General features: G+C 42.2%; 3 protein-coding genes across 3 annotated transcripts in view; 1 reads left to right on the forward strand and 2 right to left on the reverse strand.

Annotated features, from left to right (window-relative positions):
* RAN1 (copper-exporting ATPase / responsive-to-antagonist 1 / copper-transporting ATPase (RAN1)) overlaps window positions 1-6,131 on the forward strand; it is a 49,690-nt gene extending 43,559 nt beyond the window's left edge. The window contains exons 7-9 of the mRNA XM_086799224.1: window positions 3,307-3,492; window positions 3,581-3,838; window positions 5,430-6,131. Of these exons, the coding sequence (XP_086655350.1) occupies window positions 3,307-3,492; window positions 3,581-3,838; window positions 5,430-5,906 (921 nt within the window). The 3' untranslated portion in view covers window positions 5,907-6,131. The remainder of the gene's footprint in view (window positions 1-3,306; window positions 3,493-3,580; window positions 3,839-5,429) is intronic.
* A 2,152-nt stretch (window positions 6,132-8,283) lies between these two features.
* On the reverse strand, window positions 8,284-8,899 carry LOC147637424 (uncharacterized). Its single transcript, XM_086798870.1, has 2 exons — window positions 8,506-8,899; window positions 8,284-8,419 (listed from the first exon to the last, which is right to left on the reverse strand). Exons 1-2 carry the CDS (start codon window positions 8,773-8,775, stop codon window positions 8,414-8,416), a joined length of 276 nt encoding a protein of 91 aa, XP_086654996.1. The 5' UTR covers window positions 8,776-8,899; the 3' UTR covers window positions 8,284-8,413.
* Window positions 8,900-10,312: 1,413 nt separating this feature from the next.
* Window positions 10,313-13,395, reverse strand: LOC147637425 (uncharacterized). The gene is made up of 5 exons (XM_086798844.1): window positions 13,291-13,395; window positions 11,309-12,125; window positions 11,133-11,238; window positions 10,374-11,043; window positions 10,313-10,330 (listed from the first exon to the last, which is right to left on the reverse strand). Exons 1-5 carry the CDS (start codon window positions 13,387-13,389, stop codon window positions 10,313-10,315), a joined length of 1,710 nt encoding a protein of 569 aa, XP_086654970.1. The 5' UTR covers window positions 13,390-13,395.
* Window positions 13,396-16,138: the final 2,743 nt, after the last annotated feature.

Below are 16,138 nucleotides of genomic sequence, written 5' to 3' on the forward strand. Positions count from 1 at the left end.
AAGGCTCAACACTAGCATGGCTCAAAGGCTTATCATGCTTGGCTCAGAGGCTCATGTAGCTTGTCCCAAACTCCGATCAGAGGCCAAGGTAACATTGGGAGTTAGTTGTTTGTGTCCTATATCCCCCCCTTGCTTTGATAAGGGATTTTTAGTGGAGTGTTATTGAAGGTAACTGACTCAAAGCACACAAGGAAAAACACACATAACATCTATTACAAATCTTTTTCAGGGGACGACTTGGGCAGAGGACCCATGACCCACTACATATAAAAACTAAAAAAGGATTTTGAGGAAGATTCCCCCTCTAGCGATGGCAGTTCCTTTTTGTGGCGACGTTTCCATGACTCCATCACTTGATAATCAAGTGTACGATGCATAATTGAGAACAAAATCTTGATGAACCACCAATTGGTGAAGCACTTAGTGAATGATGCCCAATCTGATGAGGATTCCATTGATGATGCAAATTCTGATGAAGACAACAAGGGTGCAGCAGAAGTTGCTATGCACGGGAGTAACTGTCCAACAGGTGTGCGCAGTTGTTCGTGCTTGCCCCTCAGCTTCTCGCACTTCTCTTTCTATCTCTGCAGCCGGCTATTGTGTGCAGTAGTTTACCAGCATTAGGAAATGTGCATATGAATTTTATAGCATTTAATGCATAATTCAGCAGGTCATGGGCGTTAAAAAACGGCCGACGGCAGTTAGCATCCACTGACCAGCAGCACAAGCCACTATATAAGCAGCCCCTCACTTCATTGCATAAATCATCTCATAAATCATTCATTCAGCAGTAGAAACGGTGCACAATATGTGTGCCTAAAGACCTTGGCCTTTTGCATGCATAAATCTCAGCCAAGCACTTTGTGCTTCAGTCTATAGGCAGCCCCGAAGTTTACTTCAGCATTTAGCCTTCAGTAGTGCATCTCCCTCAGCAGATCTGGGTGTGCGTAAGGCTAACTGAAGTGGCTTGCAAGTTGCTTTCAACCTGCTTGATGTTTCAGCAGATGTCTGGTCCTACAACGTCCTTGCGTTTGGCAATCTCGGTTAGTCATACTCAGTAAGTTCTCTACATTGTAACAGTTCTCCAAAGTAATAAAGCAAATACTCTTACTCGTAGGAGGGGGCCCTTCAATGGGTATATTGGGACCAATCTGGTGTCATCTCTGCTCTCTCTCTCTCTCTCTCACTCTCTCTCTCTCCATCTCTACCTCATGTGTATAAAGATTAAAGTGGATTACTTCATGCTCACTAACTTAAAGGTATAAAGAAGGTCTTGTTGTGCGTTACACGATCAAACCAATTGCATGTTACAGCTCACCCCTTGTGGGTGAGGAGTTGAGTGACACCCTTGAGCCCTTGCTTGGCTGCAAGCACCCGGGAGCGGACAGCCTACTGGTCTCCCTCTTCCTTCATCACTGGGAGGGGCCTTATGGAGTTCAGTCTTCGGGCTGCCTTCAATGAGATCATGATCACTGGTCACACTCATTCACTTGATTCCCAAGGAGGGTGGTGACCATTTTGAGGTACGCCAATGGCACCCCATCACCCTCCTTGGCAGTGCCCACAAAATCCTCACCAAAGCTATTAGCCCCACCGCCTACAGCCCCACCTCCCAGATTTGATTCATGGCACACAAACAGGGTTCATTGAGGATAGGAGCATCCTGGATAACATCTTCACTTTTTGGGAGGTGACTTCCACAAACCGCTTCTAACAATGTAGGAGGATATGGTAGTGTTGCTCTTGGATTTTGAGAAAGCCTACGATAGAGTGGATTGGGCTTTCCTAGAGGGCACCATGCTTTAGATGGGATTCCTTGCAAGATGGATCCAGGAATCTTTGCACTTCATTCCGCCACCCATAGCCGGGTCCTTATTCGGGCGGGGGGGGGGGGGGGGGGAGGGGGGGACATATTTCTGATCACCCAATCAGTTTGTCAAGGGTGTCCTCTCGCCCCCTTCCTCTTCCTCTTTGTTGTAGAGGCCATGAGCAATTTTTTGTTTGCTCAAGGGACAGGGCTACAGGGTCTTCGTCTCCCCATCAGATCTCAAGAGGAGCTTCTAGGCGTAGAGTTTGCGGATGATATAGCCCCCTACCTCCTAGGGGAGGAGGGGATCTTTAGAGATTTGGGCAGGCAACTGAGGACTTTTGTTTGGCCTCAAGAGCGCAGATCAACTAGCATAGTCGTGGTTTTTGGGTTGGATCCTCACCCACTGCAGCTTGGCATACAATTGAGTCTTTTCAGTGGATACCCAATGGCACCAATTAGATATCCCGGATGTCAGGTGGGTATTGATATCTCGCTGGAGCAGCAGCTTGCCCCCTCTTCTTCTAAGCATTTGGAGTAGACCGCCTTGTGCACATGGTGAGGGGGCCCCTTTCTCTCTGATTGGGCCCGCGAGATCACTCTGCATCCCCCCCCCCCCCCCCCCCCCCCCCCCCACCACACACACACACCCTTATGAGGTAGTTGTCCTTGGAGGGCAGCCAGTTATGGAGGGAACCACCCTCCCCATTTTCTTTTTGCCTCTTATGAGGGTGCTGAGCTTGTACACTTAGCCTATGGCTGCTGTTTTTTAACTAGAAAAAGGATCTCTTTCCTGTGGAAAAAAAAAAGTTCTAAGTTTCCATATGTTACAAGAGAAGGGAGGTAATGAAGTTGATGGACTGCAAAATACAAGCAACATTGAGGCATGTGTACAGCTCAGGGCATGCAGGCTCATTTGAGCGTGTGGAACAAGGTGCCCATCTGAGGTGGGCATTGGTGGGAAAATGGTGCGAGAAATGTTTTTCACTTTGAATGAAATGCATGAAACATGCCATTTGTTAGCTCGAGAAATGTTTAACTGCTGGAAGGCATTTTGACCTCTGCACTTTCATGCCATTTCTTGTAAATATGCACAGAATTCGAAACATGTTAATGTAAGGCAGGTGGGAAAAAAGTTTTCTTGGTTCCTTACAAGGCTTTCGCTTTTAATTGAAATATTTCTTGTTTCTAAAAATGGAAGGGAAAGCCACATTTTGTAGCCTGAGATTCAGTGGTGTGGAATTTTGTAGCTTGAGATTTAATTGTTCGGAATTGTTTTTTCAGGTTAAGTGATGGAGAGTTGCATCAATGTGTTCAGTTTGATATTCAACCACATTTTGTAGCTTGAGATTTAGTTGTTAGGAATTGTTTTATCAGCTAAGTGATGAAGAGTGGCATCAGTGTGTTCAGTTTGATATTCAACCACAACTTGTGAAGGTTGCTGCCAAAACCTCTGCTACTGAGAAAATGATTTTGAAACTTTATGATTTTCTATGCAGGCTGCTAGTGAGCATCCGTTAGCCAAAGCTATTGTACAGTACATGAATGGTGAATCCCTCTCAGAAGAAGAATGGAGTGCTGATGGATCAAATGCCAAGAACACGGGCTGGTTGAGGAATGTTTCTGCTTTTGAAACTATTCCCGGAAAGGGAGTGCGCTGCGTGGTGGATAGCAGAAGTCTCCTGGTATTTACTCTTTTCTGCAAAGCTCCATCATCGTTGTGTTTTAACATAAATTGTTACAAATTTTGAGCTTCTCATATTCATGCTGCAGGTAGGCAATCGAAAACTGTTGAAGGATGCTGGAGTAGACATCCCTTTTGAAGCTGAAGAGCACTTGCTGGAGATTGAGCAGAAAGCAAGATCAGAAGTCCTGGTAGCTGTTGATGGCCGTTTGGAGGGTATATTCGGAGTGGCTGATCCTTTGAAGGTGGAAGCTGCTGTCGTTGTGCAAGGACTGAAAAGAATGGGTATTTCTAGCATTATGGTTACGGGTGATAATTGGACAACTGCAAAAGCTGTTGCAAAGGAGGTATGCTTCCTCCTTACTGGATAAAAGAAGAAAAGGGTCTTGCCCTGGATTCTAACATCAAAACGAGAAAGATCAGAATAGACTAGGAGGAAATTTTCCCATTCTATGTCCCCATCTGCCCCCACCCATGTGCTCATCCAGTGGTGGCCCCTACCTGCTCACGATAGACTAGAACACCTATTCTTTCTCCCACTTGTGGAAGGGTGGAAAATCATGACCTTAGTCTTACTAGGGTTGACCCCGTGCTCTTTCTGGTCACAAAAGGACTCAAGGGCTTGTAGATGCTTTTGCCCCTTAACAGAAGATGAAATTTAAACAATATCATCTATTTAAGGAAGAGTTGCAACCACCAGGTCGCTTAATAAAATTAGCTACCTCATCAATATATATTCCAAATTGGAGAAAGAGGACAGCCTTGCTTGACACCAATGGTGTTTAACTCTCCTTAGTCATCCCTTGGGGAGTTTGGACATATCCCGTGACCTGCTCATACAATGCCATAGCAGTCCAAATCACCTCGGGTGAGAAACCCAGATCTTGAAGCCTATGAAAAAGTTTCTTGCATGGGGTAGTGTTGAAGGCCTTTTTAAATTCTACAAAGCAGCTGTAGACTTCCTCAGACTCGGCATGTGCTTTAATTATTTCCCTGAGGGCAAGAAAAATCATATGTAGAAAATCTGCGTTAAAGAAGGCAGCGTATGGGTAGTGAGGAAAGAGCTATAGAGATGATAACAATAAATGTCTTGGAGGGTGTAATAAAACAGAAAGCTTGTGTACACTGTGGTAGGTGATGGGCTAGGCTACTTTGGGACTGTGCAAAGAAGGCTGAAAACCTAAGGTATGTGTGATCAGCTCCTAGTGGTAGGCGGATGCATTGAGATCAATGATATCAAGGATAAATGCTAGGGATCCCAAGACATTATGCACTGTGCTCAAACCTCCTCCATGTGGAAAGCACAAGTGAGACCACCTGACTTAGGCCACCTGTGAATCCACATTATAATGATCAACCTAGTGGTAGGCGGGATACAGTGAGATCAATGATATCAAGGATAAAAGCTAGGGATCCCAAGAATATAATCCACTGTGCTCAAACCTCCTCTATGTGGAAAGCAAGTGAGACCACCTTTGAATCCACATTATAAATGATCAACCTGCACCATGTCAAGGAAGTGCTGTCCATATGAAGTGACATTCCCTTCATCATCTAAGGCCCTAGCTATCAAGGTCCTCAGGATCCACTTCTGGAAGTGTTAGTGCATTCGGCTCATATTCCAGGAACCTAACCTGCTGGTCATCTGTATGAGCGCATTGAAATCTCCAAGAAAAATGGATTTTCCTGTTTAGAGACTCCATGACGTCCTCGTATACTGGCAAAAAGGTGAGGTTCCTTCCTTGACCTCTTTACTGGTGTATGCAATCCAATTGGCAGCTGCAATTAAAAGTGGCTGGGTGTCTCCGCTCTTGATCTTCACCCAAATTGCGTTCTCCTCCTCTGTTCTTATTGTGAACACGTTTTTGGAAAAATTGTATGGTGTTGATGAGAAAGGCTTGTATGAGTTAAAACTGAGTGTTGCAAGGTGGTGTGCAGGCAGGAATTGACCAGATAATTGCTGAGGTTTTACCTTGCGAAAAGGCCGAGACGATCAGAAAATTACAGAAGGATGGTTCTATCATAGCAATGGTGGGAGATGGTATTAATGACTCTCCTGCACTAGCTGCTGCAGATGTTGGCATGGCAGTGGGAGCAGGAACTGACATTGCCATTGAAGCTGCTGATTTTGTGTTAATGAGGAGCAGTCTTGAAGGGGTAGTTACAGCCATTGACCTGTCTCGGAAGACCTTTTCCCGCATTCGCCTGAATTACCTGTTTGCTGTTGGTTACAATGTTCTTGCTGTTCCAGTAGCTGCTGGAGCTTTGTATCCAGCTTTAAGGTTGCGCTTGCCTCCTTGGGCTGCTGGAGCTGCCATGGCCTTCTCCTCTGTTAGTGTTGTATGCTCATCACTGTTATTGAAACGATACAGGAGGCCTCAACTCCTTAACCTAGTTCAGGTTAAAGTTCAGTGATTGGAAAACATAGTGAAATAAACAGCGGCAAATTTTTTCTGCAATTACACAGATTCTTAGAGAAATCATTTATTTTCCCTGAAAATTTCAGGTAAATGATGTGATGATGGGTGCCAATGAACTTTTACCTCTTGTCCATTGTAAATCTATTCTTGTAGTTGCATGCCATTGCAAGGGTCCCATTTGACTTGAATTTTTATGAGATTGAAATTTTTCTTCTCTCAAGGATGCACCAAAAATGTGGTAATTTGTTCATTTGGATGCCTCGAGAGGAGGCATTTGCCAGTTTGATAATATCACCCTGCCCCATCGCATGGATGAAGCAAGAGGGACCAAAACCTATGAACATAAGTGTGAGTTTGGAAGATTGCATCAACTTCAAGGAGGCATGGCGCTCCAAACTAAGCAAAGGATGATATCATGATGGCTTGAGGACTTGCTTGTTAATGAGCTTGTAGAACTACATTATCTGTGACCCTTCAATCCTCAGGCAATAGGAGGAAGTACGCAAGAATCAAGATGCAAGAATTGGGAATAGTGGAGCCATGTTGAAGAAACACAGAAAAAGTCCAAATCAAACTGACTATCTTGGATTGCTAGGAACCAGCCACCACCCCTACCAAGGATTCCTCCAATGTCGAGAAGAGAAGAAGCAGATTGGGGATAAAAGGTTTGAGAGAGATTTGTAGGTTTCAAAAAAGCATAGACCTCCTGTTGCCAAATGTCTCTTCTGCTAGGGTGGTGGAAGAGGTCATGGAGGATATTGTCACATCATAAGAAATCCTTGTAGGGATTTTTGAAGAGTGCCATGTGGATGCTGAGCCCGCATGGCTCAAGACTTAACTTATCTCTACTAAAAAGGGGTAAGGGCACACCTAGTCCCTTTGATGATGTCATGTTTCCCTTAAGCAGTAATGGTTCTTTTTTTGGTTTGAAAAAAGGAAAATCTTTTTGTCCACTATTATACCTTAATGCATGGTTAAATTTTGTATTAAGTTGATGATCTCTATCAAATTATATTTAGTCTTGATGATTGTATGCTCAAATAGGTCATGGTCACACTCTGTTGGTGTGGCAAGCTGTTGTAAAGATATTATAATTTTAACATGTAAAGATCATGGATTTTGCAACAAAATTTATGCATTCTTATGCAATGAGTAATCCTCCTAAAAAGGAAAAAAGCACTTGTGTTCAAACATCATTGTTTGCACTAGATGCACTCTTTTGACCATGTTGATTCCCTAGCGTGATCAATTTGCAAAACAAAAAAGAAAGGCCTATGAAAATTGGTCACTATGACATGACATTTCACGAGTTCAAACAAGCCCTAGTCCTTGGTCGCATTGTGCTCCTAGGTCTCTTCTTTTTTGCAATTTGTGCATTGTTGGGACATCAACATGACTGGACTACGTTTGGTGTTTTAACATGTTCTTTTTGGGGGTTTAGTAGCGAGATGGCTCTTGTATGCAACTTTTGTTGGAACTTGATTTTTGTTTTTGTAGGGAATCACTTTTGTTTGCACATAATTTTTTATTGCATGGCATGAACATGATTTTTTAAACATCAACTTTTTGCATGAGATGGGGTCCTCTTGTCATGGTACTATCCCCACATTGCCTAAATCATTAAAAAAAGGCCCACCACGAGCCCTAGTCGCACTATGTCGGCCAAGGATCTCGGGCCTTTTTTTTCCAATTTAAGCAATGTTACGATATTAGCATGGCTAGAGAACCCTATCAAGTGCAAGCAAATAATGTTTGAACTTGATTTTATTTTTGATGGGGAGGTCACCCTTGTAGTTTTTGCAGTCAAATCTAGTTTACACCACTTGTAGAGTTCTTACAAAGAACTGGTTTTTGTGCATTGGAGAAATTACAAGTAAAAGGGTGCGTCTATTTAGCGAGCCAAGAGCAGTGAGCACAGAGCAGTGAGTAGAAATAAAGTCCTTGTGAAAGTGAGCAAGTAGGGGCATGGTATGATGTTAAGCGAGCATGTAATGTTAAAGAGAAGAGTGAAACCATAGTGCAACTCTATAATGAACAGAACAAAGAAGACTAAAAAAGTTTAAAAATGACTATTGCAAATAAAGCATTTTCAAATGAATGGTGCGGATATAAAAAATCACTACAAAACTCATACTACTTGGCTCGCTAAAAAGACGTTGAATTGGTCATTGAGCTACTAATAGAAACAAACTATTGTTTGCAACCACATGGAAACCACAGCGACTAGAGAGCATAGAAATCAAGCCATTAAGATGCACACCAATTTTAATAGCCATACCACTGACACAACAATATAATACTCTTTAGAAACCATAACCATAGGATTTAAAAATTTTATAATCCAAATAAAAATTGTCCAACAATCAGCTACATGCTATTGTAAAAAACATTCAGAAGCATAACATCCATCAAAACATTACTTCCAATAGTCCCAAAAAAAATGATTGTCTCAATTAAAAAAAAGACTATCTCTAATGGCATTCTGATGTAGACATGTGATCCTCATAACTGCAAGAGACACAAAGAAAAGAAAATAAGCTTTATCAATACAAAATTATTCTCTACTAACATATTTATCTTTTCAACATGCATACCTTTGCTGAGTATGGTTCTAACAGGTGATCATAGATCCGCTCATCCTTGTCTAACATTATGACATTGCGATCCATAAATGCTGCCACTAGCCCAAGAGTTCCAGTGCCAGCAAACAAATCCAAAATCGTGTCCCCAGGACGACTGAAGACGGAGACGATGTATTTGCTAAGCCGCTGACCTCTCTGACAACCGCCCCGCCATGGTCTACCCTTTCTCTTCACCAGATCCTCCGATGGCACTCTTGAAAACGCACACAAACCATTAACCATATGCCATAAAGATCACCGAAAATCATTTTAAATTCTATCTTGATTTGAATGCATACATACATGTCAAAGATAAGATCTTGCCCTACATCAAGATCATCACCTAGTGCCAAATCCCTTAGTTGATCCCCATGCATCACAAAGCTTGCAGCAGGAGATGTTGAGCGAACAAAAACAGCCAATATTAGACAAGTGACCTACAAGCAAAGACACATTGGTTGTTCATGCATTTTCACCTTAAATGGGACAAAGAAGATTTACACAAATGACAGCCCCAAAGAGAACAACACCAATACCTGGGTAGTAATCATTTGCCCCATCTTCTTCCCAATAGGTGGAGTACACCTCACAACCTGTCTATGATAAATGCCAAACCCAACGCTCTGTGCAACCTGCTCAATGGTCACTCCTTCTTCCATAGTGTAAAGGCATGTAAAGAAGCCTCGATTCGAGAGACAAGAATCAACAACTTTAAAAGTAGAGTCATACATGCCATCCCCAATCTTATTCCAATATGGAACCTTGTTTGCAACACAACCTCCAATGATGATATTTGAGGGGAAGTCTGCAAATATCAACTCCACACAGTAATCGGACCCTCTACTCTTGACATTCCCTACTGTGCAAATAACATTCATGGCATCAAGCACTTGCTTTCCCAATGAGGATGCATCCTCCATGTTCACAAAAGTAGCTGCAAGGTCCTCAATACTGACATTGAAGGCATAAATGGTTCCTATAGACAGGTTTTTGACATTTAACACACATAGTCTCAAGTCAAAACAATCGGATAACGATAGAGATGAGGTAGGAAGCTCACATACCTGGAGCTTGCAATGTCTTGGTTATGATGTCAGTTGGTTGTATCCCTCCTGCACTACTATTGGATGTCTGTTGTTGACTCTGCTCCCTATTTGCTTCCATTGCTCGATTCACCTCCAATGCACGATTCACTATTTCCCTCCCTAAATTCACTGGCAATGACTTACGAAAAGAAGCCGATGCAATCGATGTTGCATGTGATGTGGATGTGGCCTCATTATGATCAATTTGCTGGCTACGAAGCTCCAATATAGACTTATGTTGGCGATACAGATCAAGCTCCTCCTCAGGCACATGGTTTCTTTCAAGGTCCAACCACCACGGGCAGAAACGAGACTCTATGCTTGACATGGCCTGTTCAATGACAAACATGGGTAAACACAACTCACCCTCAATATGAACATGTTTCTCAATCATGGATTCAAAATGACAAATTCAATCACTTACTCTTCCAAGCTTCAAATCGGCATACATATAAGATTGATTGTCAACACAAAGCCACACACTAGCGAGAGGGGGTAAAATATCCAATTGGTGCTCCTCAATTTCAGAAAGCAACCATCTGCAAGCCAAAGCACAAATGATAAAACAACACACAGAAAGAAGCATGCATGTTTTTTAACAAGGAATATCTGGGTTATGTTGGAGGAAAACCTATAAACGACTCGCCGTGTAGCACTTTGTAGGCCTGGTTGATGGTCAATATTATGGCTAAATTTTATGCCTCCTTCGTGCACTTTGAAAGCCCTTTTGAAGTACTTTCTTCTGCATAGAACAACAAAAGAGGTGAATCGGCTCTCACCTGGCAACCTGACTCGATCGGCATTTTTAATATCATTTTGGATTCTCAAACCCAGCTCCGTGATCTGAAGCCAGTAGGAGTACATGTGCAGCCATTCCCTAACCTTTGTCTTATCATTTGGCATACCCTCAAGTGATCGCACTGCAGCCTGAGAGTTGTCCAATAGCTTGACAATGTGAGCCTTATCTGTGTCTCTGATGCAAGCAGAACCTATCATATTGAGCTTTTCCTCTGTGGCCACATGATTGCTTGACGCGTGCCATGGGAGGGAGAGCACTGCACACCAAAAGGCCTCACCATTGGAGGGATCAGCAATCCTTGCATATTTTGATGTTTTTCCTCTGTAGAGAACTTCTACCTTTCGAGTCACATTCTCCCTAGCAGACTCGGCAAGTGGTCCATTTGATGCCTCATCAATTTTTTGCTCCATCTCATCCTTGAACAAGAGCCAAGTCATAATCTGGATTGGCAAATGAAGCCAACTAGGCCTTCCTCTGGCAGATGCACTCTGCATCTCTCTCTCAACCCATAGCTTGTCCTCATTGTCCAAATGTGCCATGAGAGTTGTTAGGTCGGACTCTCCCAATCTTCTTAGTTGAAATAGACGATCACCAAATGTGGTTGGCACAAATGCATAATCATGTGTCCTACAAAACAAAGAAGAAATATGTTAATATTCTTGAGTACAAACAACTTACTTGACATAGAAGGAGACTCTGATGACAAATTAACTTACTTGTTCAACCTGGACAATGAAAACAAAAGCTCACCCACATCCCTCCGCTCGAACACATAAAATTTACAGAGAACACAACAATGCATGGACAAATCCCCTTGAAACCCTGTAATAAAACACAAAATTAGGAAGGACAAAGAAGCATAAGAAACTATAACATCCCAATGAGAACTCACCTGTAGAAATGCAGTCCATCCAAGCATTGTGTCGATTATTACCATCAAGAATATGCACCATTTTTCGGCTCAAGTACGGACCCCACTCGGGGTCAAGTGCAAGAGTTTCCTCAAATTGTTGATTCACAGTCCTCCAATGCTCATCCCAAGATTCCTCCCTCTCTTGTGTCAATGGTGTCTCCTCCCCTTCCAAGTCCATAATTGATACTGTGAAAGCTCCCATGCTCTCAATGTACCCACCTAGTTTTTTGAAGCTTCGAGTAAGAGATTTATCTGTTGAGGGAGAAACCTTTCGGATTGCCTCCGTCTGGATCATCCTACAGAGAGGAACACGTGGAGGTGGAGACCTAAATTTGACTCCTATCCTATCTAAAAAGGCTTGTGGAGTAGATGTCTCTAGAATCTTCCCAAAAATATCAACCTTATTTTTTTTTTGCTTGCTTCCTTCAGTTTGGGTTGTGACAACTGTTTCTTCTTGATCCTCTAGTGGATGTGTGTTCTCTTCCCCCTCTATCTCTCTCCCAGTATCCTCAGTATTCTCACCTTCATCCTCATTATCACCACCTTGAGTATTCTCACCCTCATTTTGATCACCTTTATTTTCCTCAATTGCCCCCACTACATTTTGTCCATCCTCCTCATTTCTTTCATCACTATGTAGATGCTGCCTATCCATATCCACCTCCAGGTTAGTGTCATCTATGATATGTACCGCATGCTCTGTAGTAGTAGGGTTTGAGGAGGCGGCTTGCTCCAAAGTGCTAGAAAAATCAGCTTGCCTCCTTGTGTGTCTCGATGAGCTCTCACCTGGGCCAACCTGCACACTCTTTTTCCGCTTAGCAAGAGGTAACTCATCCATTTTTGCACAACAAGAACCTTTCAAGCAAGATGCTCTAGTGAAATGACTCGAACTCATTTGAAAACCAGATAGCCATGCAAAAATACAAGAACAAATCTTCAAATAGTATTGTACTCGTATTGTATAATTAATTGATTATTTTAACAGCAAATTCAGTAATACGACACAAACTTAAAGAAAAGGTGGCACATTCACTAAAGAGATTAAATTCAGTACTGCAACACAATCATCAAACAAAGGTGGCACATTCACTATCCAACAAAACGGCCAACTCATTATAACGAACAGAATATCTTTGAGATTATCATATGGAGTGCTTTGGCCCAAATTCCAAGGCATTCAAAGCCGTATTGAATATTTTAAAAAAATCTCCATTGGAAAATATTTACGGAGCCCTTTTCAGGTGTTCAATTCAAGGCATTCAAATTTATTGGAAAATATATAAAGATTCGGTAGCCCAAATCTGAAGGCATTCAATATTGAGTACTAAGAAACTTTAGAAGTGATATTTCGCAATCCAACACTTTTTTAAGGACAAACTTTTTTCTTTTTGTGCTATTGTTCTTTAGATGCACATGTTTGCTGGTCTCCTCTCTCGACTGTGTGAGCCGTTTCTCAACCAAGAAGACATCAAATGTGAGTTTTTTGAGCTTCTTGTATACACAAAGTCTGCATAATATAGACAGTAGTAAGAGAGACAGTCTATGCAATGTGTTTGAGACAGCACCATATAGATAGCATGTTCTTACACTACTCTCTCCAAATTTCTGCCGCCAGGGGGATCCAAGCTTGAAACGAACTCAAAATCGTGATGATTTTGTCACTGCTCGGCAGCAAAACATCCTATTATTTTGTGCGCTGAGCGCACAAATTAATTCAAGAAAAATAGCAAGAGGTAACGCCGCACATCTCATACTGTGTGTGGAGTGTGGCAGCAGCAAAACATCCTATTATTTTGTGCGCTGAGCGCACAAATTCATTCAAGAAAAATAGCAAGAAGTAACACCACACATCTCATACTACTGTGCGTGGAGTGTGGCGGCAGCAAAACATCCTATTATTTTGTGCGCTGAGCGCACAAATTCATTCAGGAAAAATAGCACAAATTCATGGATGATGATACCTTTCTGTGTCTCTTTGTTGGGGAGAAAGATTGGAGTGGGGAGAGGGCCCTGCGCATGAGATCAGCGTTTCTTTGCTGGGGAGACGTATGATGCTTCATGATCGCTTCTCTACGTGTGTGTTCGAGGGAAGATGCTTCTGTGTGGAGGACGACTAAAAGCGTTAAGTAATTGCTTCATAAGAAGTAGCCGACTACTAAAAACCCTAAGTTAGGCACTGGACAAATTTTTTTATCCTAACACTAATGAATTTCAACACTAAAACTTAAGGGTTTGGTCAATATTTTTCCGATTTATTTAAATCTATAGCACAGTTATGCTATGGCATCCAACTGGTAGAGTTTTTGAAATCTAACAGGAGATTATGAAAAAGCGCAAGAACTAACACAAAGCAAATATGTGTGTGTGTGTGTGTGTGTGTGTGTGCGTGTGTGTGTGTATACATACACACACGTGTACACACAAACATATATACATATATACATGTACTCTTTTTGATACCCTTCATTATGACTATTTTTGCAATAAATATTTTTATTTGCTTCTACCCATAGTCTTAAAATGAGCCTGGTAAAATTGTATTATGGCTAGTATATGCTATTGATTAGAGCAAGAACATCTAGTATTAAAATATTTTTGGCTAATATTCAATGTAAATTCCTTAATTGTTGTTGTGATTGCATTATGCAGGGAGGCTCGTGTTTTCCTCCATTCTATCCGAGTCCCCTTCTTGAATGGCAAATGTCTTGTGTCAATCAACATGATCCGGGGGAAGCTTGGAACTATTGGTGGGATAAATGTGGAGGCCTTACTTGAAATTGGAGGAGAGTATGAGCCCATTTGTCCTTTACACTTGTATGCAGGGATTGGAGACGAGGCATATTTTATCTTGGAGCATTCATTGTCCTCTGTATATATTGCCAAATCAGAGAATTATTTTGAGACCCCAAAACAAGGCCCCTCAACTATATTTCCTCCCGGTTCTCGAAAGAGTACTCCAATGTAAGTGGCATTAACTTTGACTTTGACATTTTTTGTTTTGCATTGCGCATTGAATTAGAGAGCATTGTGCTTTACAGTGACTTGGACACTGAAGAGATAGAAGAAATCAATGTCCAAGCACATGGGTCATTGCAAGAGGAGATAGAGGTCTCTCCTGTGGAAAAGTGCTTTCAACATTTGGAAGAGGAAGATGTTCAGTTTGATACTGCGGTCTCTTGCTTTCAAATAATCCGCATGTTACCTCCTACTGATGTCTTGCACACTTTAATCCATGATTGTGATTACAAAGGCAAGGTAAAAGAGCTTCCCAAGGTGTACCCAGAGTTCAGTACATATGAGCTTGAAGGTGGGAAAGGTATGGAAGGGATGGAGCAAAAATACGAGGGCAACATTTGGACAAAGCCACAAACGCAAACTAGGGCCAATAAAACTTTTGTTCTTAGGAAGAGCTTCTGCGGGGGAACCTTCCAGTGCATGAATGAGCACTGCTCCTTTAGGACACGTATGAATCAACCAAACAAACTCCATTGGAATGGGCAGCTGATAAAATCTCCAAAATATGGGAATTTGGCAATTGGGAGCTTCGGGAACCTTGAGTGTTTTTTCTGCAAGCATGTGCCAATGTGTCTTAAAGAATGTCCTGCCTGTGTCTATTATTTTATGCCAAAAGAATCAATGCATAGCAGACTATTTATTCATTATGGCAAACATACACACATGGTTTCCAAGGGAATGTGCCGAGCATCGATACGAAATATCAAGGCCTTTGTAGCACGTGCAGTGGGCATCGACCACAACGCTGGGCCCAGAAAGGTACAAATGATTGTGGCAAGGGAGGTGGTTCTAAGAGCATTCACTGATGATGACAAGGCACAGGGAGAATTCATGACAGAGAGGGAGCTACAGGAGATGTCGCAAGAGTTGCAAAGTTTGATAAATGTCAAAAAGTACGTAGGAAGTGCAATTTAGCAAAGAATAGTATGCAATTATCATCTTTAATACACTAAGTATGCTTTATGAATGCAAGGTGAAGCAGATGGTAATGCAAACACGAAAAACAACACGGCCTCTGGGTGAAGGATATGAAGCCATTCTTAATCTAAAAAGAACATGCCATTTTGAGTTCTTCCATGGTTCTCGATTTCCATTGCAAGCCATCACTACTACTGAGCGTTGCTTTATCTTTAAGATGTCTACTACTGGACCTGGTTCTGGGATTGACATTGTTCGGCGAATGGACAAGGATGGTAATGGGGATCTTAATCAAGCATGGGTCTGCTTTGATCATGTGCATCGAGTGGATGGATGGCATACAATGGGAGCACATGTTTATGACCACATGTAAGTTACAAGCGGTAGAGAGCATTGCTTAATTTGTCTTTAATATAACTCTGTTTCCATTTGTGGCATGCAGGATTGGTGAGCTATTGACAATAGCAACTTGTGAATTTAGAGAAGAGGATGAGGATGCTCAAGTCATGTTTTGGGAAAATATGAATTTGGTAATGGTGGAGCACACAGGGAAGGTAGCAAATTTTTTTGGGTTTATGGCGGATGAGGCTGGCGCTAACTGGAATGCAGTGAGACGTGTCTTCAACGACGGAAAGGAGATGATTGAAAGGGAAAGGTCATGTTTATGGCATTGGGAAGACAACCTTCGTGTCCACACGCAGAGGTACATCTATAGCCCACATCAAGAAAAGCACAGGGAGATGTGTGAGAAGTGGAGGACTGCCCCAAACAAAGAAAGTGCCCTTCAGCAATTTCGCAGGATACGAGCATGGTGGGCAACTGGCAAGGCAGCTGATAGAAACATCCCTAAGCTTCTTAGCTGGTTGAGTTGGTGGC

Source organism: Cibotium barometz, chromosome 6 (genome assembly GCF_041138505.1).
Source record: "Cibotium barometz isolate CiBa-2024 chromosome 6, ASM4113850v1, whole genome shotgun sequence".
NCBI classification, from domain to species: domain Eukaryota; kingdom Viridiplantae; phylum Streptophyta; class Polypodiopsida; order Cyatheales; family Cibotiaceae; genus Cibotium; species Cibotium barometz.